We start from the raw sequence: 23,941 nt of genomic DNA, 5'->3' as shown, positions 1-23,941 counted from the left end.
TAAATGTATACATAACAAAACCTAAAACGTTATAAGGACGGTATGCCTGTTTTTTTTAAAGCTATTAGCCTTATATTAAGCCTAAATATTTGTTCTCACATCATAGCCTACACTCAAAAGTAATTTGGGAAAACGTGGTACGCTGTCTGGCTGTAGCCGATATAATTTGTTGCAGCTACAAAAACATATTTGACATCTGCCTAAATACAATACAATTACCTTAAATTGAGTTTTCTCCCTCCATGTCAAACTCTGGTTTATTACGACGTCTTGGCATGTGTGACTGTCAGTGACTGAGGTGAAATATCAGCTGGGAGGCTCGAGCCGTGCGTGGGCAGAGGTACTGATGGGCAAGCGAAACCCGCGAAAAGGCAACGCGTGGTTCGAAAGCCGGGGATATCGACCAAAAAAACGTCAATTAAGTTTTTCCTTTTAGTTGCGCCCAAAGAAACAAATAAAATTGGAAAATCAACCGAATGAATGCACAGCCACAGTCAGTCATTTGAGAGGTACTAGCTCCCACCTCTTATTACCAAAGAAAACAGACTGGACAAAGTTGACGTTGGCTTTCCCGATTCAATTATTTTAGGCTAAGCCATGACAGTCGTTGGTTATTTGCTGTGTCAGACAGAGTAGCCTATCTCTGCAGAAAATGTGCCTGTTGTTTCATAGTTGTAGCATGAGAAGGTGTAACTTTTTGCCTGAATTAGAAAATAGTCCAGGGAAAGGCTAGCAAAGTACCAGCACTGCTCAGCACCTTTAGCTGTGTTGCAGGTCCCCAACTCAGGGAAGCGGATTCTAGGCCTGCATGGGTCAGCTGTTGAACTCCAGGGTCAGGAAATCCCACCGCATCAGGTAGAGAAAACGAGACGACAAAAGTAGTGTGCCGTCACACACCAGGATAATCCTCTACAGCCACAGGTCAAAGAAACACGCGCACACACACTCTACCTCCCTTCGTCTGGTCTGAGGGTGTGTCCGGCTTCTCACACAGCTGTAGATCCCTGTGTCTGTGTGTGTATGTCTGGTTTCATGCCAGTATCCCTTGTACTATGTCTATTTCAGTGTTACGCTGGATAGCTTGAGGCTATGGAAGTTCCATCTGAGGCAGCCTTGGCCAGTCGGAGTAGAGACTGACTGCCTGACGCTGGAACAGTGTGTATGTGCTTGTATGAAAGTGTGTATGTTCACCTTGTGGCGGCGTCTTACTCATGCACAGGGGTAGGCTTTCGTTTCTACTGGAGCGGGAGGGAAGGAGAGAGAATGCGAGAAATGAGGAGTGAATCTATACAAATATTTATTCTCAAGCAATTAGCACAGTGGTAAATCATTCTACCACAGAGGAGCTGTGTTTAAAAGCATGTCCAACAGTCTATGTTGAGAGAAATGTTACCAGTTGTTGAGTGCATGCATCTTTCTCATAAAATATCGGGGGTTGAACATGTATATCAGGTTAACATGGACAGTAATAATTCTATATTGAACTGATTATGGCAGTAGACAGATTATGCAATAGTCATGTAAACACTTTACTCTGTTTATCTTAATCTGCGTAAAGTCAAAATCTAAGTAAGCATACACCAATTAAAACACCAGCAATCTTTCGAATTATGTAGGCCTGAACACCGACGTCCCAGCTGTGTATTTGATCTGCGGATGTGCTAGCACTAGTTTAGAGAGCCTCCCTCTTTGAAGTGAGTTCCGAACAACTGAATGAATGCGTTTAGTAGTTTTAACAAACAAACTTTATATGTCCGAACTCAGAATCAAATATGCATCCCAAAAATACCACAGTCGCTGTTGTAGAACGTTTATATTGATTGCCGATTTTCTGCATTTATCAGAGTGCCATCGAGCCTGATTTCAGATGTGTCCAAGTAAACAGGATTATTAGGCGAAATCGTTCTTCTTGCAATGCATATAGGTTAACTAACCTAACATTTTAGTCGAACTGTTATATTAATCTGACTATCCACAATAATGTCATTATTGTGTGCAGGTAACCATACTCATGATGTGAGCGAATATATTTTCTGAGAGCAACTGTTTGTGACATGTGAAGGCCATGATCAGGGCCGCCTGACTACTGCATTTGGGGCCACGAGGCAACGGCCTCCAGGGGCCCACTGAGGTGGTCAGGAAATCAGCTAACTTCCTGCATTTCAACACATACTGCCATGGTGCAGAGAGAAAGGTGTAGTTATAAAGCACCTTTCCTGCAATTCTACACTGTTGCCACAGGGCAGGGGGAAAATGTGCTGTTTTACAGCTCATCTCATGCGTTTGTTTACATTTTGCCATGAGTCTGAGACAAAATATTGCAGTTTTAAAGCTAATTTCCTGCAATGCTACACATCTTTCTATCATATGCTATCTGGGGAGCCCTGACCCTGGAGGCCGGGGCCCCGGGGTACGTGCTCTGCATCCCCTTTTGGTAAAAATAAGATTTTAAAAAAAGTCTAAAACAAAATGCACACCGGAGGAACTCAAAATCCAAAAACACCTCATGGCCATCTAAAAACCATTTAAAATTAAGTGCTTAATAAAATATTATACAGCATATACAGAACTCACATTTCATTCATTCATTCTGAACAGCACATCTGTCCAGTGAGGAGACATCAGTTGAACGGTTTTAAACTAGGCAGTATTTTAGTCCCTGATCTCTGGAGGCATGAGACAGCAGGCACAAGCTGTGCTGTATGAGTGCCCAATCTCTTCGTGGTCAAACTGCCACTGAGCTGATTCCCTCACCGCGGGATCATTACAGCTATTAGATTTAAAACGGAAACATTGTCTCTCAGCCTCAGGTAGCCTAGCGGTTAAGAGCATTAGGCAAGTCGCTGGTTCCAATCCCCGAGCCAGCAAGGTGGGAAAATCTGCTGTTCTGTCCTTGAGCAAGGCAGTTAACAACTGCTCCCTGGGTGCTGATGACGTGGATGTCCATTAAGGAATCCCCTCGCACCGCTCTGATTCAGAGGGGTTGGGTTAAATGCAGAAGACACATTTCGGTTGAAAGCATTCAGTTGTGCAACTGACTACCTATCCCCCTTTCCCTATTTTGTACATGTCAAGTCATAACTCTCACTCATGTAAAATGTATGATTGTCATACCTTTTCAAAAAAAATAATCATTGTGTCAAGACAAAAGTGTTGCTTGGTGACTGACTGACAACCTACTGCCATTTCTTCATCATCAGGCATATGTAATAGCAGAGAGACATTTCTTGAGACCTGGCGTGGGCAGATTATAATAGTCATTGCCTTCTGATATTCTATTTAAAATAAAGCTAGGGGCCCCATACATTATAAGCAGGCTGTGTAGGTGAAGCAAAATGCTCGAGTGAAAAATGCATTCTGTACATTTCCATGTGAATGCCATGAACATTGTGGCCGCTCTAATCCTTCCTCTGTTCCCTGAAGAGCTGTAGAATCCTGCATAGTCTTTTCCTCACCCTAATGTCTTCCTTCCCCTTCACATTTTTGTGGTATTCTTTCTCTAGGGCTTATCTTTCCTCTCTTCTATGCCCTCTTACCCAACAGCAGTTTACAGATCAATAAACTCAACAAATCCCTTTGACAAATAAAAAAATAATTATAGTAGGAGAAAAACAAGAAAGGGAGACGCCCCTAGTAAATCATATTTGCCAGTGAACTGGATTTCAACCAAGCGGTTTATCTCCCTTGTGGCCAATGTGGTAAACCGTGGGGTGTTGGGTTGAGCGTGCAGCGATTAACACAGAGACAGGGAGGTTCTAGTCAGCAAACACGACTTTACTAGGCAATAAAATAAACATAACAACGAAATCACGTAGATTTGGCTTGGTCTTTCTTCTCAGCTTCTGCTATGTGTCGGTCTCTCTGTTATCCCTGCGGTGTGCCACAGTGCTCCTTTTATGGCCTCCATGGCTCCACAGCTGGTTGGCACTTTCCCCTAATTACCTCTGCTTGGAGCCATGCGTGTCAGGGTGCCCAGCCCGTGTACTCCCAGCAGAGGGAGCCAACGTCGCAGCACGTACCTCCCCTCTATCACCAACCCCTGGGGTAGACCTCCCGAGATACCATCCCCCCTCCCCCTTAGCCCTGACAGTGTGAGGGAGGCATGCTCAGGGCTAGGTTTGCATCCCTCCTGGAGAGGGCATTCGCATTGCCGTGCTGGGCCCCCGACCTGTGGATGACAGAGAAAGAGAATTGCTCTAAGGACAGGAACCGGCAGGTGACACGGTCATTCGTGCCCTTACCTCTTGCCATCCATACAAGCGGGGCATGGTCAGTGATCAGGGTGAACTTCCTCCCGAGGAGGTAATACTTGAGGGTGTCCAGTGCCCACTTCACGGCAAGGCACTCCTTCTCGACAATCGAGTACTTCTCCCTCAGGAGGAGCTTCCTGCTGACATACACGATTGCGTGCTCCTTGCCTTCCTGCTCTTGGGACAAGACGGCCCCTACCCCTGTGTCAGACGCGTTTGTCTGGACCAGGAGGTGTTTTGAGAAGTCCGGAGTGACGAGTACTGGGTGCGAACATAGCGCTTCCTTCAGGGCCTGGAACGCCGCCTCTGTGTCCTCCGTCCACCGCACCGTCTGGGGTAGTTGTGCCTTCGTTAGGTCTGTGAGGGGTGAAGCTATCGTGGCAAAGTTAGGTAGAAATCGACTGTAATAGCCTGCTAACCCCAGGAACGACTTGACCTGTCTCTTGGTTCGGGGGACAGGCTATTCCCTAATGGCAGTGATTTTGTTTCTTGGGGCTTCACATTTCCCCGCCCAATTTGATAGCCCAGGTACTCCACCTTGGCGTAGCCCTGCTTGCACTTGTGGGGGTTCGCGGTCAGCCCCGCATCCCTTAGCGCATCCACCACTGCCTGTAACCTACAGAGATGGGACTCCCAAGTGTCACTCTGCACAATTATATCATCCAAATAAGTGTGTGGGTGCAGGACGCGGTCCATGAGTCGCTGAATGGTCGCTGGGGCCCCGTGGAGCCCGAAAGGAAGAACCCGGTAGTGGTATAGGCCCCCCACGGGGTGGAGAAGGCCGTCTTTTCCCGGGAGTCCTATGCCAGTACCCCTTTGTCAGGTCCAAGGTGCTGAAGTATCTTGCCTTCCTCAAGCAATCGATCAGTTCTTCCACCCGGAGCATGGGGTAGGCTTCAAATTTACTGACCTCGTTCAGGCCCTAGAAGTCATTGCAGAAGCGGACGGTTCTGTCTGCTTTCGGTACCAGCACTATAGGGCTAGACCACTCACTGTGGGACTCCTCCAGTACTTCCATCTCTAGCATTGTCATCCCTCCCCACTGAACTGCCACCCTCCGGACTTCTGGTGTCCGGTATGGCCGTTTACTCACTTTTTCTCCTGGACGTGTGTGGATATGATGATCCACGAGATCCGTGCGCCCTGGCACCTCGGAGAGCACAGCCGTATTCCTCTGGACCAACTATCTGAGCTCTTGTCGTTGGGTCGGGTTGAGGTCTTCCCCCATGGCAACTTCGACAGAGGGCGGGTTCTGCTGTGGCCGGGTCCACGTTACGCACAGCGCCTCTCGTGCATGCCACTTCTTCAGTAAGTTCACATGGTAAAGCTGGAGGGGTTTTCTCCGCCCCGGTTGGTGGACCTTATAATTGACGTCGCCTACCCGCTCGACGATGTCGTAGGTCCCATGCCACGTAGCCAGGAATTTGCTCTCCGTTGTGGGGAACAGCACCAAGACCTTCTCACCCGGGTAGAACTCTTGTGGTTGGGCCCCCCGGCTGTATCCGCGCTCCTGGACGCGTTGCGCCTGGGCCATTTGCTCCCTCACCACTGGCAAATCGCCGTCATCCTCTCCCTCATCTCCTTCACGTGTTCCACCACGCTGCAAAGGGAGGTCGGTTGCTCCTCCCAGATCTCCTTGGCTAGGTCCAGCAGTCCGCGGAGCTGACGGCCATACAGGAGCTCAAAGGGGGAGACCTTCTTCAGCATCTGCTTTAGGGTCTTATTGAATCGTTCAACTAGCCCGTTCRTTTGTGGATGGTACACACTGGTCCTCAGCTGTTTGATTCGTAATAGATTGCAGACATCTTTCATCACACGAGACATGAATGCGGTGCCCTGGTCTGTCAGGATTTCCCGTGGAATACCAACCCGGCTGAATAAATGGAAGAGCTCCCGTGCGATACCTTTTGCTGCGTAATGGGATTGCCTCAGGATACCGGGTGGGGTAATCCACGATTACCAGGATGTATTGGTGTCCCCTCGCGGTCTTCACCAATGGACCCACCAGATCCATCGCCACCCGTTCAAATGGCACCCCTATAATGGGCAAGGGAACCAAAGGGTTTCTATAATGTGCTGATCCACTCCCTGGTTTTCTCGGCTGGTCCGTCTGGGCCCCATTCAGCCCCTCCATTCTCTATGTCCTTTTCTTCCTCTCCCCGTGTCCACTCTCTTCACCCGGGCCCCTTTCAGCAGGTCCTGGGTGTTCTGGTGGGTTTCCACAGCGGTCAGCAATTCCTCTAGGCTCTGGAGTTTCTGCATGCTCGCCTTATTCTTCATCTTGTATGACATGGCATGGCCCAAAGGTATCGATCCAGGGCAGCCTTATCGATTATCGGGAGGGACGGTACATCGGTCAGTAGGCAGCCCTTGGTCAGGCACACCAGGTCGCTTATCTGAGCGAGGGGGGAGAGGGTCGAGTCAAAGGCCCAGTCATGGACCAGTTTTGCACTGCGTGCGAGGCTGAATCCATAATGGCTCAGGATCTCACGTTTGAGTCTCATAATTCGCGGCCTGGTCGGCGTTCAAGTCGAAGTAAGCCTTCTGGGCCTTCCCGGAGAGATAGGGCGCCAACAGCCTGGCCCACTTGGGCTTGGGCCATCCTTCCCTCTGTGCCGTCCTCTCGAAGGTGCACAAATACGTTTCCACGTCATCTTCCTCCATTAACTTAACCAGGAACTGATTCGGGCCAGACTCCTAAGCCATTCCCAGCCTTCAACTGGGCTACCTCCGCTACCGGTCTGAGGTTTTGTTGGCGCTGCTCCTCCAGTGCTTGCTCCTGGAGAGCCTGTTGCTTCTACTGGCTGAGGATAAACTGAGCCACCTCCATGGTAATCTCCGTACGCTCGACCCCATGGCACCCAAAGCTACTGAGATGCCCGCATTCTCCACCATATGTGGTAAACCGTGGGGTGTTGGGTTGAGCGTGCAGAGATTAACACAGAGACAGGGAGGTTCTAGTCAGCAAACATGACTTTAGTAGGCAATAAAATAAACATAACAACGAAATCACTTAGGTTTGGCTCAGTCCTTCTTTTCAGCTTCTGCTCTGTGTCAGTTTCTCTGTTCTCCCCACGGTGTGCCATAGTGCTCATTTTATGTGGCCTCCACAACTGGTTGGCACTTTCCCCTAATTACCTCTACTTGGAGCCATGCGTGTCAGGGAGCCCAGTTCTTGTACTCCCAGCAGAGGGAGCCAACGTCATGGCACGTACCTCCCCTCTATCACCAACCCCCGGGATACCAGACCAAGATGAAACCAGCGCTATGCCATGTCGGTTTCCCTCGCCTCTGCCCCGCTCACTTATAGACATGCAGAGACAGAGCACATGTGAAATGCAGAGAAAGTACAACTTAACAGGATGCAACAGTTGTAACCTATTAACACACACTTCTCTCCTCTTTCTATATTTCCCTGTATCTATACAGTTGAAGTCGGAAGTTTACATACAGCTTAGCCAAAGACATTTAAACTCAGTTTTTCACAATTCCTGACATTTAATCCTAGTAAACATTCCCTGTCTTAGGTCAGTTAGGATCGTCACTTTATTTTAAGAAAGTGAAATGTCAGAATAATAGTGGAGAGAATGATTTATTTCAGCTTTTATTTCTTTCATCACATTCCCAGTGGGTCAGAAGTTTACATACACTCAATTAGTATTTGGTAACATTGCCTTTACATTGTTTAACTTGGGTCAAACGTTTCGGGTAGCCTTCCACAAGGGTCATTGTCATTGTCCATTTGGAAGACCCATTTGCGACCAAGCTTTAACTTCCTGACTGATGTCTTGAGATGTTGCTTCAATATATCCACATAATTTTCCTTTCTCATGATGCCATCTATTCTGTGAAGTGCACCAGTCCTTCCTGCAGCAAAGCACCCCCACAACATGATGCTGCCACCCCCGTGCTTCACGGTTGGGATGGTGTTCTTCGGCTTGCAAGCCTCCCCCTTTTTCCTCCAAACATAACGATGGTCATTATGGCCAAACAGTTCTATTTTTGTTTCATCAGACCAGAGGACATTTACAATTTGTCCCCATGTGCAGTTGCAAACTGTAGTCTGGCTTTTTTTATGGAGGTTTTGGAGCAGTGGCTTCTTCCTTGCTGAGCAGCCTCTCAGGTTATGTCGATATAGGACTCGTTTTACTGTGGATATAGATACTTTTGTACCTGTTTCCTCCAGCATCTTCACAATGTCCTTTGCTGTTGTTCTGGGATTCATTTGCACTTTTCGCACTAAAGTACGTTCGTCTTGCTCAGCGGCAGGACAACAATTTTTTTACCTTGTCAGCTCAGGGATTCGATCCAGCAACCTTCCGGTTACTGGCCCAACGCCCAACCACTAGGCTACCTGCCGCCCCTAGGTGCACCTTGTGCTGGGGACAATGAAAGGCCACTAAAATGTGCAGTTTTTCAGCCAATACAATGCCACAGATGTCTCAAGTTTTGGCATGCTGACTGCATGAATTGAATGTTCATTTCTCTACCATAAGCCGCCTCCATCGTCGTTTTAGAGAACTTGGCAGTATGTCCAACCAGCCTCAAAACCACAGACCACGTGTAACCACGCCAGCCCAGGACCTTCAAATGCAGCTTCTTCACCTGCGGGATCGTCTGAGACCAGCCACCCAGACAGCTAATGAAACTGAGGAGTATTTCTGTCTGTAATAAAGCCCTTTTGTGGGGAAAAACTCCTTCTGATTGGCTGGGCCTGGCTCCCAAGTGGGTGGGCCTATGTATGTTGCATATTGCGTTTATATTTTTGTTCAGTATAGTTCCACTTTGACATTATGGGTTATTGTGTGTAGGCCAGTGACAAACAATCTCTATTCAATCCATTTTAATTTCAGGCTGTAACACAAAATGTGGAAAAAGTCAAAGGGTGTGAATAGTTTCTGAAGGCACTGTATTTTGTGCTAGCACAGACTAGCAGATGCTTCTATATATTCTTTTCACTTGCTTGACCACTGAATATTTCATATTTAACCATGACCTTTACATCAAAGCCAACAGGTAACAAGAAAACCTTGTCTTGTTCCACTACAGACTAGGGAAATCATGGAGAGCTCTGCCACTGTACCACCATAGCATTGGATGTTATTTCCTCTGTCTATCTTAGCATGTTTCCATCCACAATTTTTATGCGACTAAAGTCATATTGAACAAAAAGACAGCTTTGATGGAAACAGGAAGTTTCGGTACAATTTTACAAATGCCTACATAATTTGCTCGTTTGACATGGTGGGATATTTTTGTGTCTGTAAAATGAAGTATGCGAGAAATGACGGTGGAAACTCAGCAAATATTGAATAATAACCATGATATCGAAGCAAACTTAGAGTCACTCAAAAATATGGCGGTTGGTCTATGACTCGGGAAACTATGCCATTTATTAAGCTAAAGATTAAATACATTCTGATGAACTTCACAGGGTGGTGAAAGTGGACGATGAGCTTGATGCTCCTTTCCAACAAATATCGAGGGTCTTGACATGATGAACGATGCTTGACTGCCATTTGACAAATTAAACTATTCTTGCTCTTATTCATAATAATCTCATTATGTAGACTAGCCTACCCGCACTGTATCTGCAAGCTGTTGGCTCGAACGCACGTGCCAAGACCAGAGTAGACACATTTGCTATTTAAAGCAACAGTTTTTGTGACAAATCTATCAGTAGAATTGAAAAAGCGATGGAAACACATTGAACTTTACGTTTTTATTCGGTACATGAAAACGTTAGTGAAAAAGTACATTTTGTGTGCACTATGTCATCACATACTGMTTTTTATCCGCAACAATTCAGTTTGTTGGAAACACCACTGGTGGGAAAATGTGCATATTTTCTTTATGCAGATTTTGGAATATTTGCATGAAAATCTGTCATCAATTGGATGGAAACCTAGCTATGTATACATACTATTTCATTTTCATCTATGGTTAATATTGTTGATTTTCATCACAATTTTTATCTACTTGTTCCTGCATTATATTTCCTTCCTCAGTTTTGCTAAAACAGTCCATGCAAGGGAGGGGTTAGTGGTGGGGAGGGAGGTCCATTAGTGAAAGTGTGGGAGTCTGTCATGTCAGCCTCCTCTCTGGTGACCTCTAGCCCTGCACCTCTCTCAAGTACAGATTACTGCACCACTCCTCGGGGCTCCATGCTAATCAAAACTAAGTGTGGCTTTGGCATTTATTAATGTACTGTTGTTTCCAGTATTGGACTATTTTAGGATAAATAGGAGTACCCCCCAGTACAGCCAAGATATATATAGTATATATGTCGTTAATTAGATTTATATCAATGACCATATCAGTAAAGATGTCATGTTACAATAGTTATGGGTGGCTGTTTTCCAGAATATCACCACAAAAGAAGCTCATATAAGGTGCATTTTGTGCAGCATGAACAGATCACTTAGTTGGCTAAATGAACATGGCATTGGGACAGCAGTATACCCTGCTGCAAATTAGGTTTCTGTTATGTCTCACTGTTGTTCCCATGAGATGCTGACTGGGAGGGAAGAAGAGAGTTCCTGAGTGAAAGAACAACTCAGTTTACTCAATCTGAGTCAGCATACTTGCGTACTATTGTTTGTACAGATGAACGTGGTACATTCAGGCATTTGGAAATTGCTCCCAAGGATGAACCAGACTTGTGGGAGGTCAATTTATTTTCTGAGGTCTTGGCTAATTTATTTTGATTTTCCCATGATGTCAAGCAAAGAGGCACTGAGTTTGAAGGTAGGCCTTGAAATACATCCACAGGTACACCTCCAATTGATTCAAATGATGTCAATTAGCCTATCGGAAGCTTCTAAAGCCATGACATAATTTTCTGGAATTTTCCAAGCTGTTTAAAGGCACAGTCAACTTAGTGTATGTAAACTTCTGACCCACTGGAATTGTGATACAGTGAATTATAAGTGAAATAATCTGTCTGTAAACAATTGTTGAATAAATTACTTGTGTCATGGCACAAAGTAGATGTCCTAACAGATATGCCAAAACTATAGTTTGTTAACAAGAAATTTGTGGAGTGGTTGAAAAATGAGTTTTAATGACTTCAACCTAAGTGTATGTAAACTTCCGACTTGCTATTCACGATTATCATTTGGCTGACCAATTACCGTCATCCAAAACACACACACATCTCTCTCATCAAATACCAGCTCCAACATGTCAAATGGGGTCATTTTACTTTGTTCTATTCTTATCAGAGTGGCTCTGCTACAGAACAGCAACAGGATAGCCTCTGCTGAAGGCCAAATTCTATTATGCAGATTATCTAAATTACATTGATGTCCCCAGTCATTGAATTCCTAAGACATACATTGCTTAATTACATGTGTGGAAATTGGCCTATATGGACAGGATAAATTGAAATGTTTCTTACAGAAATATGCAAATCATATGCATACCCATGGTAGCTATTAAAAGGGAACAGTTGAGATTATGGGGAAATTAATAGACTAAAGGACAACAGTTCACCTGACAAGACAATCCAAACATTACTGTTGATTTTATGTGCATTTTACATTTACTGTACTTTGACACATTTGTTGGTAATGAAATCTGAAAACACTGGATAMATTCAGTAACATAAGAAAATTCTTGGAAAATTTGGGGTAGGTGCAACATAAGACAAATAAGGGTTTGAGTGAGAGGACTAACTGGTGTCTCCAAATGGTCACACACCTCTCCAAAGTGTGCACAGTTCCTAAGTAATTTCAATACACTTATGACTAAAAGACGAGTCTTCAACTATAAGGTGCTTTTTTGTCTCCTAGATCTGCGGTTGAGGAACTAGAGCAAGAACACTTGTTTGGAACACAGCCCTGCATCCCCGCCTTTACACAGTTACTGTTAACACAATCAAAAATCAACCCATTATAAATCACAATCTGGGTCAGGTGGGCATAACTTGAAAGCTTGTTCTATTGCCAACATGACTAGCAAAATTATAAAATATGATCTTAGAGTGCTAGGCTTTCTCAAGACAATCCAAAGCAGGTCATAATTGGTGAGCATAGAATGGAGTCAAGAGTGCATTCAGATGTGTGGTAGACCGGAAATCTTCACAATACAACAAACATGGTCTCATTCTGTTCAGTACAACCCAGGGTATAACGCCATAACATCTAGTACCTGTACATCAAACAGTGATTATAAWCGTTGACACTATATTACAAGTTTCATATGGTAATATGAAGTACCCACTTGTACTCACAGGTGTTTGGCTTGCTTGTATGACATCAAAGTTGTATATATAACCCTCATCTGTATATATAGTCCTCGTAATTTACATTTTTTTCCTTCTAAAGATGCCCAATTAGGGGGAGGGATGGGGCACCTTCTTGTCCTACGCGGTGCAAGTTCAGAACAGCTGTGTCAAAACCCATAAGAAGCGCAGAGCCAGAGCTCTGATCTCATGTATAGCAGTCCAATTTAGACTTGTACGTGTCCAAATCTGCCATTTTCAACCCGTATAAAGGTAGACAGATACTGCAAATCAACAACCCAATGAAAGGGTAACCATTGTCAAGGTCCAAGAGCCAATTATTAACAATTTGTACCTCTGACAAAAAAAAAAAAACTTTTGATAACACCAGCAAGCACTTTTGTTATTTTGACACAACAGCAATTTCTCAGAATGGTTAGAACACTTAGGATGCAAAAGTTTAAACCTCTGCCATCTGAGGACAAGTACTCCCAATACCACAGTTGCAACATTCCATTTGAAGCGGGATGTGGTTAGTCAGCTGGAGAATCAACAATAACTACAGCATGTTTATTCAGCTTTATTATTCAAGAAAAAGTTAAAACATTGAAAAAGCTCTGTTCACTGTGTGGGGCAAAATAAATGCTAGAGTTTAAGGGCCAATAGCATAGTATTTTGTGCACTTATATCAAACAAAACAATAGATGATATCCTATCAGCCATGGCTCGATCAAGATCTCTGTCTAGCCAGAGAAAACCTCAATAAGCCAGCCTTGGGTTTTAATTGCTGAGCGCTAGCAGCTTCCCCCTCCCTTTACAGCTCCTCTAACGATTATGACTTTTTGCAGTTCTGCCGTCAAGGGACTCCGTAATTGGGTTCATTGATTAAAGCCCAGTTATTACTGACAACACCACCACTGTATGTAATAGTCCAGATAACATAAACAGAGACACGTCTGGTCTCCAGTGGCTGCTCAGTATCTTCAGACACCAAACTGACATGATCTATCCATTTTTGACAGACAGCTCAGTGAGAAACTGTACACTGGAGCACCATAGAAATTAAATTGTCAGTGGACCATAGAAATCATAGAAAACTTTTTTTAATCAATCTTTGCCATACAATAAGCCAAGAGAAAATAGTTCAATTTCTGTTTAGACTTGATATGAACTGAAAAACAAAAAACATTGGAAGCCACACCTTGTGTCCCTTGTATCAGATTTGTCTGAAAACAAAACAAGCCCTTATTAAACTGGGCGCGGRTAGGAGACAGTACAAAAAGAAATACCCATCCCTACTCAGAAGGGGACCATTCAAAACAGTTGAATGACAAAATGAAAAAAGTCCTTCATCACAATCACTCTTTAGTGTCCATGACCTCTTTAGCGTCCATGCTCTCCATTTCTGCATCATCATCATCATCATCATCATCCACCTCCAATTCCACCTCCGGCATCTTCTCATACGCCTTCTCAGAAGGCTTCACTGTCACTCCATCCCACGTGGATGTCTCCACCACCAGATCTGACCAGAGAGGACAGAACAGGTAAAGGCGTGTGGGGGAGAAAGTTCAATCACTAATAAAAGGGCTGTAAGTGCCTCAAGTTAAGGTGAGTTGACTTACGGCTAGCGTCTCCATCCAGACCCAGAATCTTCATGTAGCCGCCATGAGACAGCAACCTCACCAGGGTCTGAGCAGTGAGGCACACCATGTCCTGGACAGAGCAAATATTATGTTAGCATCTTGGTATGTGGAGAACACACTGAAAATGTATTGTTTGATACACTAGTATTATAAATTAGGCCACGACTACTGTCTTGCAGACTACAGTTTAGACAAGCTAAAAAAATGGAATATTCAGAAAGTTCAGGTTTACACTCTTACAAGATAAGATAAGAGGCGGGCCGGCAGATAGCCTAGTGCTGAGCCAGTAACCGAAAGGTTGCTGGTTTGAATCCCCGAGCCGACTACCTGAAAAATCTGTCAATGTGCCCTTGAGCTAGGCATTTAACCCTAATTGCTCCTGTTAAGTCACTCTGGATAAGAACATCTGCTAAATGACCAAAAATGTAACGGAGCGAGGCCAGCAAGCAAGTACCTGTTGCTCCAGGTTCATGACAGTGAATACACGGTAGTGTCCATTCTCACAGGGGTCTGCGATCCCAGCTGAACCAGGCAAGAAAAGCCCTGATGACAGCATCTGCAAGCTCCGCCTGAAGGCCACATTGAGGGCTAGCGGCTGTCTGCTGGGGTTGTTCATGACTGCAGAGTGACCCTGGACAGAGAGAGAAACTGAAAATCTTCACCACGGAAAAACAGAATAGGCAGGCAGCATCTTGTGCCAGTACACATATTGACTGTTTCGTTTCAACGCTAAAATAGCTGGGCAGGCCATTTCTTCGGCCTCGTAAAGTGCAGTTCGYGTGGGTAATAAATGACACCTAGAGACCCTTGAGTGCGTCTCCAACTGCTGAGCAGACCAAAACCTCTGCTCCAAAGGAAGCTTGTCAGGAACAGGCCCACTACATGAGGTTCAGGAAATCCAAATTAGGCCCGCACTGAAGTCTAATGAGCACACTAACATATGGGAGTACTTTTTACACCTCTTCAGGTTCAACAAACTTTCCAAAGAAGACAACCAGTTTGCTTAAATAGGGTCAGGACAGACATACAACATAAATCGATAAATTGAGTGTATGCAGACAGTTGTGCATGGGGCTCACCAATAAGTCCAACATCCAGGGGGTAAGGGGTTCAAACCCTGGGAAGCGGGTCCTCAGGTCCTTCAGCAAACGGACCAGGACTTTCACCCTGATAGGACAGAACCAGACCCCACACACACAAATTGACATGTTTGGATAGGTATATTTAACATCAACAATATTTCCATTCTCTATTCATTCCAAAATTGACCATTAAAAAAATAAACTACTGATGAAGCCATAGGTGGGTGGGTGTTCGCATTGGCAGCTCACGTGGAGTGGGAGGCATTTTCTTCAAACCAGCGAGCGTGGCGAACAGCAGCCAGGGAGTTCTGCAGGAGCTTCATATCGACTGTGGAGAAGGGAGACAGACAGAATCACTCAATATATCTGAGTGATGACATTGATGTTTTAGTCCCTCATGTCAGCTATAACAGCAATATTTCAGCGACTGGCTTCTTCGATCAGAGGATACACAGTAGAGGTGAAAGGTTAACAGCTAAACCATCTCCACATCTCTGGTTGCCTCCATCCCCCCATCCATTGTAAGAGTGCGACAGTTAATCCTTGCTATACGCACTGTGCACATCAGGCTCCAGCTTGCGCATGTTGTGGGGCACGGTGGCAATGAGGATCTTCACGGTGGCGTCAGCCGAACTGATCTCAAAGCCCGTCTCGTTGGGCAGCATGGAGAGTACTGGCGAAACATATTCAAAAATACTGTAGATTACCAATGTAATCATCTCAGAAAACCAGACCTAAAATCGCGCATAATTGCACCAGATACTTGATTAGGTTCTAAGACCGATGATAACGCAAAGAAAAGTGATGTGCATTACCTTCCGAAGGGTCCTGTGTGCGTAGGGTCTCCACCACCTTGGTTCCCAGAGCAGTCACTGTCTCCACTGGGAGAAACGGTCATATTAGTGGTCAGTTGACCGTGTTCCATCCACTACCCCATTTCCTCTGAGTAGCGATCATCACGTAATAGTGACATTAGAAATGCATTTAGGTAAAAACTTACCAGAAGGCAAAATCTTCAGAATGACAGCAAGGTCTGCAACATTGTGTCCTGTTGTCATGGTGCCTTTCTTGTAGGAGCCTACCTGTCTCATTTCCTCAATTTCCTAGAGTTAGAAAAGTATGAAAACAATGTCACATTCAACTCAACTAACTGTTTTGAAATTCCCTCATCCCTGCATTTGTGGATTCACCAAACTGTATTTCTCTGGTGAGATCAAATCTGACACTGTAGTACGTACCACTTCATCAGCCCCAGCTGAAACGATGAAGTTATCAATGACGTTGGTAATTTTGGTGACCAGTGACAAGATGGATGACTAGAAGAAAGAGAGAAAAGGTAAAGCTACTGTCTGACGGCAGTTCTAACGTGCTAGTTTAACTGGAGTCATCCTGGACACTGGTTCAAAATTGTTTAACTTCTTTGGGGTAGGAGGCAGTATTTTCACATCCGGATGAAAAGCGTGCCCAGAGTAAACGGCCTGCTACTCAGCCATAAAAGCTAGAATATGCATATTATTAGTAGATTTGGATAGAAAACGCATAAGTTTCTAAAACTGTTTGAATGATGTCTATGAGTATAACACAACTCATATGGCAGGCAAAAACCTGAGAAGAAATCCAACCAGGAAGTGAGAATTTTGAGGCTGGTCGATTCAACTCTGCTCCTACTGAAGATACAGTGGGATATTGGTAATGATGCACGTCTAAGGCTTCCACTAGATGTCAACAGTCTTTAGTACCTTGTCTGATGCTTCTACTGTGAAGTGGGGCTGAATGAGAGGGGATTGAGTAAGGTCTACCATGACCTGAACATGCGGTGACCATGTGAGAGCGAGCTCTGTTCCATCGCACTTCTGAAGACAAAGGAATTCTCCGGTTGGAACATTATTTTAGAATTATGTTAAACATCCTAAAGATTGATTCAATATTACGTTTGTCATGTTTTTACGGACTGTAATATACCTTTTTTAACTTTTCATTATGTAATATACCTTTTTTAACTGTTTGAATGATGTCTGAGTATAACAGAACTCATATGGCAGGCAAAAACCTGAGAAAAAATCCAAACAGGAAGTGAGAATTCTGAGGCTGGTCGATTCAACTCATCGCCTATTGAAATCCCAGTGGAATATGGATCTGTTTGCACTTCCTACGGCTTCCACTAGATGTCAACAGTCTGTAGAACGTTGAATGAAGCTTCTACTGTGAWGTTGAGCCGGATGGGAGCTGTTTGAGTCAGGGGTCTAGCAGAAAGCCAGGTCCTGGTCATGCGCATTCCACATGATGGAATTTCCATCATGGAAATGATGGAATTTCCATCACGCGTTCCATTACTTCTATAGACACAAAGGAATTCTCCGGTTGGAATGTTATTGAATATTTATGACAAAATCCTAAAGATTGATTGTATACTTAGTTTGACAAGTTYATTCGACCTGTAATATAACTTTTTGAAGTTTTCGTCCGAAGTTCGCCTGGACCTGCACGAGCGTTTGGATATGTGTACTAAACGTGCTAACAAAAGTAGCTACTTGGACATAAATAATGGACATTATCRAACAAAACAATTTATTGTKGAACTAGGATTCCTGGGAGTGCATTCTGATGACGATCATCAAAGTTAAGGGAATATTTATAATGTAATTTCGTATTTCTGTTGACTCCAACATGGCGGAGAAATTTTGTTTCTATCTGAGCGCCGTCACAGATTATTGCATGGTTTGCTTTTTCCGTAAAGTTTTTTTGAAATCTGACACAGCGGTTGCATTAAGAACAAGTGTATCTTTAATTCTATGTAAAACATGTATCTTTCATCAAAGTTTATGATGAGTATTTCTGTTATTTGATGTGGCTCTCTGCAATCTCTCCGGATATTTTGGAGGCATTTCTGAACATGGCGCCAATGTAAACTGAGATTTTTGGATATAAATATGCACATTATCGAACAAAACATACATGTATTGTGTAACATGTCCTATGAGTGTCATCTGATGAAGATCAAAGGTTAGTGAATAATTTTATCTCTATTTCTGCTTTTTGTGACTCCTATCTTTGGCTGGGAAAATGGCTGTGTGTTTTTTGGACTTGGCGGTGATCTAACATAATCATATATTGTGTTTACGCTACGCTGTAAAGCATATATTTTTATTTTTTAAATCGGACATGATGGGTAGATTAACAAGAAGTTTTACCTTTCATTTGCTGTATTGGACTTGTTAATGTGTGAAAGTAACATATTTCCCCAAAATATTTTTGAATTTCCCGCGCTGCCTTTTAAGCGGAATGTTGTCGAGGGGTTCCGTTAGCGGAACGTGTGTCCTAGAAAGGTTAAGGAGAAGTGCATCTAAAATTCCATGCAAAACACTTGTATTTTCATCAACATTTATAATGAGTATTTCTGTAAATTGATGTGGCTCTCTGCAAAATCACCGGATGTTTTGGAACTTCTGAACGTAACGCGCCAATGTAAACTCAGATTTTTGGATATAAATATGAACAAAACATACATGTATTGTGTAACATGAAGTCCTATGAGGGTCATCTGATGAAGATCATCAAAGGTTTGTGATTAATTTGATCTATATTTCTGCTTTTTGTGAATCCTCTCTTTGGCTGGAAAAATGGGTGTTATTCTGTGAATAGGCACTCACCTAACATAATCGTTTGGTTTGCTTTCGTCGTAAAGCCTTTTTGAAATCGGACACTGTGGCTGGATTTACAACAAGTGTATCTTTAAAATGGTGTAAAATACATGTATGTTTGAGGAATTTTTATTTAATTCTGTTTTGAATTTGGCGCCCTGCAGTTTCACTGGCTGTTGAAGAGGTGGGACGCTACCGTCCCAAGTACCCTAGAGAGGTTAAGAAACACTGGTCTATGAAGCACACAGCTGGAGTGAAGTAACACATAGGGCGCCACTAAACTATGGAGTAGGCTGCCACCAAGTGTCTGAAATCAAACTGCCATAAACACACACAACTTGTTGAGCAGTTGAAATCCACATCCCTGCCACAACAGTTCTTGCCCGAGAACATTGCAGACATGCCAGATCTTTCAACATATTAGGTATTTGTAATGGGAAATTATAGTAACTATTTTCCTGTATTTCAGTTACTGTGGATATGGATCGATAAATAAATGTTTATTACCTAACTAGGCAAGTCAGACATTTTTTATCCGTCATGTAATTTACTTGCATAAAAAGGTTGGATGGAAACCTGGTTACTGTGTGATTCTGTAGCAGCAGGTGTGTATTCATTACGACGATTCCAAACAGAAAACAAGTTTCTATTTGACAAATTCAAGTAGGTCCTTCCCCATTTCGTTCCATTTTCTTATTAAAAGGTAAACTGCTTCCGCTGCAAGACGTAATGAAAATACAACCCTGATGTTGTGACTTCCTACAAGCCTCTCGGGCTTGTGTTTAAAGAACATTCGGTACGGTGTGATTAATATAGAAGGGCCTTCTCAGAGAAGGCTTGTTAGACATTTTCTCTGCTCCTGTTCTGGAGGTTTCTCTCCTTTGCAACTTGTAATAAACCAGATATTTTATCAATGACTGCTTCCTTTTTTCTTCACATGGAAATTTCCGTTACGGTATTTAACATATCAGCTAACCACATCATATGTTATAGCAATTGATGCCCAGTCGATTGACTTGGCAGGCTACCATCGGTTGATGCAATGCTGCGCCGGTGCATCTAATTCGGCAGGAAAGCGACCATTAACAACATAAGGGGATATTATTCCCAGCTTATATTGCAGACACACAACTAAAAAAGCCACTTGCTGCTGTAGTGTCTGGTCAGGCCACCTCACTTGAATTACTCCAGTTGTACAGTCTGCTGCTTGTGAACATGTTTAAAATAGTAAATGGTCATGTGTGCACATGTGTGGTTAGTCACAGACCTGTTCAACAGAGGTGGGGCCAAGGTCCTGGTTCCTCTTCAGTAGGGCCTCACTGAAGGCTGTCTCATCGGGGGCAGGCTTCAGGCGAGGGAAGGCTATTTCACACTGAGACATGGGGAAATKGATATTTATTAACACAATGACGGAAAAAATATAATCTCAGTCATCATGTTGTATTATGTAAGTAGCAACATCTTCCCATCAGTCCAATTATCTCTAGTAGAAGGAAACTCTGCATCTAAAGAGTGCTGTGGAACAGGGTCTTGAGAACAAATGTGGAAACTCAAGGATGGAAATATTAACCACAACTTGTGTTCAATACATCAACATATGTAATTTCTTTGAAACTGAACTAAAATACTCACCACGTAGAGGTCAAAGGGGATGTGAGGGACAAATGGGCGAAATCTACAAACGGACAGGGCCATTTCACAGATTACTTTTATAAATGCATTTGAATTTCAATGCATTTCATGAGTTGGTTTGAGTTGAAATATAATTTACCTCAAACATTACTATGGGCGCACACTTTGCAATGTTCAGTGTGGTGTTCAGGTGCTTACCCTGGTACAGGTCCTCCCCCCCGAACCCCAAAACGGCCACCACGGCCTCGACCCCTCTCGCCTCTGGCAAATGAAAACATTCATAAACTTGATTCAAAGTATTGAACACAAAGCAACGTATGATGTAACATTAAACGACGCTCAAAGTGATGTATTAATAAACAAGTAAGGGGCGTGCTCTAGCACAATAGCTAGCGAGTTCCCTAAACTCTGTACACAACACGAGGTAACGTTACGCTTACGACGCTAACGTTAGCTAGCTAGAACACATCGAACGAAGTTTTAACTAGTGGTTAAGCATGGTGAAATGCGTTTGGTAATTTATTATTGAAAGCTATCTAAATCACATACGTGTAAATATATGTACTTTACCTCATTATGTGAGACGTTGTGGAAACTTCCTTGAAATCGATATGGAAAATGTGCACTTCTGCTGCTAAGAGTGTTCGACCCGGCTGCGTTGGCTTGTTAGTGGGTGTGGATTCTTCTTCTTCTTCTTTGAGGTTTAATGGCAGACTACAACCTACTGTGTATTGCCGCCACCTACTGTTAGAGGTAGTGAAACAAAAGTATTATATTGCGGGAAAGCTGTGGGGGGGACCCCGACATCATACAATATTCAGTAACTAAATCAAAAACATTCCCACTCCTAAGGTCACAGTTCAAATAACATCCCTACACAGCCCCAGGGGCATGTGAGGTCGACAGGATTCCTTGTAATGCCTAAAATCCACAAGTCCCAAAAAACATTGAGCCACTCTCACAACAATGCCTACTTTCTCAGATTTTCTCTTCGTTTACACTGTGCAGTTGATAACCAACGCAATAAACGCTCGAGTCTCCACCTTCTTAACATGCAACAGGTCAGGATCCCTCTGTTAACAATGAATATTCACTGGTGTCTCCACTCCTACTACCATTATTTCTTCAACTTCACTCCTTTCTTCCACTCTTCTCACCACCTCCGTAGAGGAGTCATGCTGGACAGCCCTTATTCTTGCCACCTCTGTCTCCTTCACACTAACAGAGCACTTCGGGAATTCAGGCCCATGTTCACCACCATAATTGCAGCATGTATGCTCTGCTGGCAAACGATACTCCTCTCATCTATACACACTTGACCAAATAAATTGGCATTTATCACACTGCATGGGTTTGGGCATGAAGGTTTTTACAGGGTCTCTCACAAATATACATGAGAAGGGAGAAACTCTTCTTCAAAAAACAATATAATGGATAGAGTGGGCTTCCTCACTCTATCAACCACGTGGGTCAGATGGTGAGCACCAACCACTTGATCCAATTCGTCACATATATCCTTTGCTTCTAGCACCACCCCAGACATACCCCCCCTTGATAGGCGCCCTGCTTCAAAGATCCACACACTAACATCCAATATCTTATTGAAGCGCAGAGTATGCTCTGTCTGTTCTACTGATAGACAGAAAACCTAAATAAATCCACTTCGTGTTACGCTCACCTTCTCCAACGCATCCACGATTTTCAGACTTAAAATGAATCTCCCAGGTAACTCCATCAATTCAAAACCCTCACTCTCACCCAAAAAATATCAGAACTAGGCTTGGATTTACCAACTTAAACTATCACTTTACTTCACTTATTTCCTTTCGTATTCCAATCCTTCTCATCTCCACTCGACGTGCCATCTGATTCAAACAGAACATCCAGTTCCACCATCTTCCCATTAGTATTTTCCTGTTGACAGCGGCTTCTGCTTCTTTGGACTTTTATGGCAGACTACATCCTATAAGGTGTATTGCCGCCACCTGCTGTACAGGTTAGTGAACGATATGTTCACTATGCAGCAATGACTGGTCCACCATGAGAATGCTGGCACTTCCGTCTCCTTGTCGTTTCACTTAATAACGCCTGATTTACATTACAAAAGGCACATCTCAATAGGGCTCCAGGTAAGTCATGAAAGCACAAGTGATAGCACTTATTTTTTCAACAAATCAATACAGAAAGTACATGGGGGAACATAAGTATATATAAATAACATACAAAGGATAATTGGGCTAGGGGGTACAATATCACATTACACAAGGACCTGAAGGGAACATACATACACTTATAATTCTAACAGCTTTTTTGTTAGTAGAGTATTTAATTGTCTTAAAATATAGTTCCATTTCTTTTTGTAAGGTAAGAAAATGTGGTGTTTTGTTTGTAAATTTGCATTTGTGAATATGAAATTTGGCCAAAAGAATAATGAAATTAATTACATAACATTTTTCAACTTATTTCTATCATCGGTAAATATTCCAAGCAGTACATCTCTCCACAATAGTGTAAAATCTTCATAAATGTGTTCAATTATAAACCTACTGATGTCTTGCCACAGTTTTCTTACATGAATACAATGCCAAAAAAGATGCAACACTGTTTCTGGGTGGTCATTACAAGGTACAATTTGAGTTGATATTTTTCTTAAACTTCRTCATATAGTGGTTGGCAGGATAATATTTATGAATACTTTTAAAGGAAACTTCCTTAATTTTGTTAACAAGTGTGTGATGTGTGTGGCAACATCCAAACTTTTTTGCAACAGATATTATCAATAAACCGTTCCAATAAGGCATGACTTAAGGTATAGATACAACATCCTGCTGAAACAAGGTTCGTATCGCTCTGTTGTTGAATAGACCAAAAGAGAAACAAATCTTTCCTACTGATGAGTCAATAGGGTTAATGGAAGGTAGGTTCTGAGGGTCAGGTCTTGACGCGTTCCTGAATAATAAAGCAACACCTGAGGGAATGGCATCTAAAACAACTGCAAAATCTTTAGGTGTTACAGGGATCTTGTAAAGTGATAAGAATTCCTTATAACTAAGTAAAAAAACATTTACAAGTTGGCTCACCAATAGGATATTATTTCGGAACCAATATTCTAAAAACAAAGAAGTATTTTTATACAATATATCCCGATTATTCCATATGTAATATCTGTGTGGAGAAAAAATATGCTTATAAATTAAGGACCATGACRAGAAAACCTGCCGATGAAAAGCAGAGTTTCACTGGAACTTTGTCAATATTACAATTGCAAACCAACATGAAGTTAAGGCCACCAAAAGTAAAGAAGACAGGAATACAATTCCACATAGAAGTGGTTCCAATTGATCCTGAAAGTATTATTTAAGGTAGTAAAGTCCAGAAAATTCAGCCCACCATACTCATAAGTGTTCATTACAACAGTTTTCCTAATGTAATGGGTATGGTTTGTCCACAGAAAGTTGAAAAGCAT

At 43.1% G+C, this 23,941-nt stretch overlaps 1 protein-coding gene and 1 pseudogene across 1 annotated transcript; both read right to left on the bottom strand.

Annotated features, from left to right (window-relative positions):
* LOC111950285 (atrial natriuretic peptide receptor 1-like) overlaps window positions 1-1,126 on the bottom strand; it is a 66,321-nt pseudogene extending 65,195 nt beyond the window's left edge.
* A 12,435-nt stretch (window positions 1,127-13,561) lies between these two features.
* Window positions 13,562-22,398, bottom strand: LOC111950275 (interleukin enhancer-binding factor 2 homolog). The gene is made up of 14 exons (XM_023967718.2): window positions 22,154-22,398; window positions 21,046-21,219; window positions 20,674-20,736; window positions 20,476-20,518; window positions 20,111-20,215; window positions 16,441-16,518; window positions 16,203-16,305; window positions 16,018-16,083; window positions 15,759-15,875; window positions 15,452-15,530; window positions 15,200-15,287; window positions 14,575-14,751; window positions 14,100-14,190; window positions 13,562-13,999 (listed from the first exon to the last, which is right to left on the bottom strand). The coding sequence occupies exons 1-14, from the start codon at window positions 22,165-22,167 to the stop codon at window positions 13,833-13,835; spliced, it is 1,365 nt and encodes a 454-aa protein (XP_023823486.2). The 5' UTR covers window positions 22,168-22,398; the 3' UTR covers window positions 13,562-13,832.
* Between the last annotated feature and the right edge of the window lie 1,543 nt (window positions 22,399-23,941).

This window comes from Salvelinus sp. IW2-2015, linkage group LG23 (genome assembly GCF_002910315.2).
Source record: "Salvelinus sp. IW2-2015 linkage group LG23, ASM291031v2, whole genome shotgun sequence".
Lineage (NCBI taxonomy): Eukaryota > Metazoa > Chordata > Actinopteri > Salmoniformes > Salmonidae > Salvelinus > Salvelinus sp. IW2-2015.
Note: the sequence above shows the minus strand (reverse complement) of the source record. Positions and strands in the feature narration are given on the sequence as shown.

Coding starts and splice junctions, on each gene's coding strand:
- LOC111950275 (XM_023967718.2), bottom strand. Junction 16,306..16,440: donor CAGCTGGGGCTGATGAAGTG/GTACGTACTACA, acceptor TTCTAACTCTAG/GAAATTGAGGAAATGAGACA. Junction 14,752..15,199: donor CCTGGATGTTGGACTTATTG/GTGAGCCCCATG, acceptor CTCTCTGTCCAG/GGTCACTCTGCAGTCATGAA.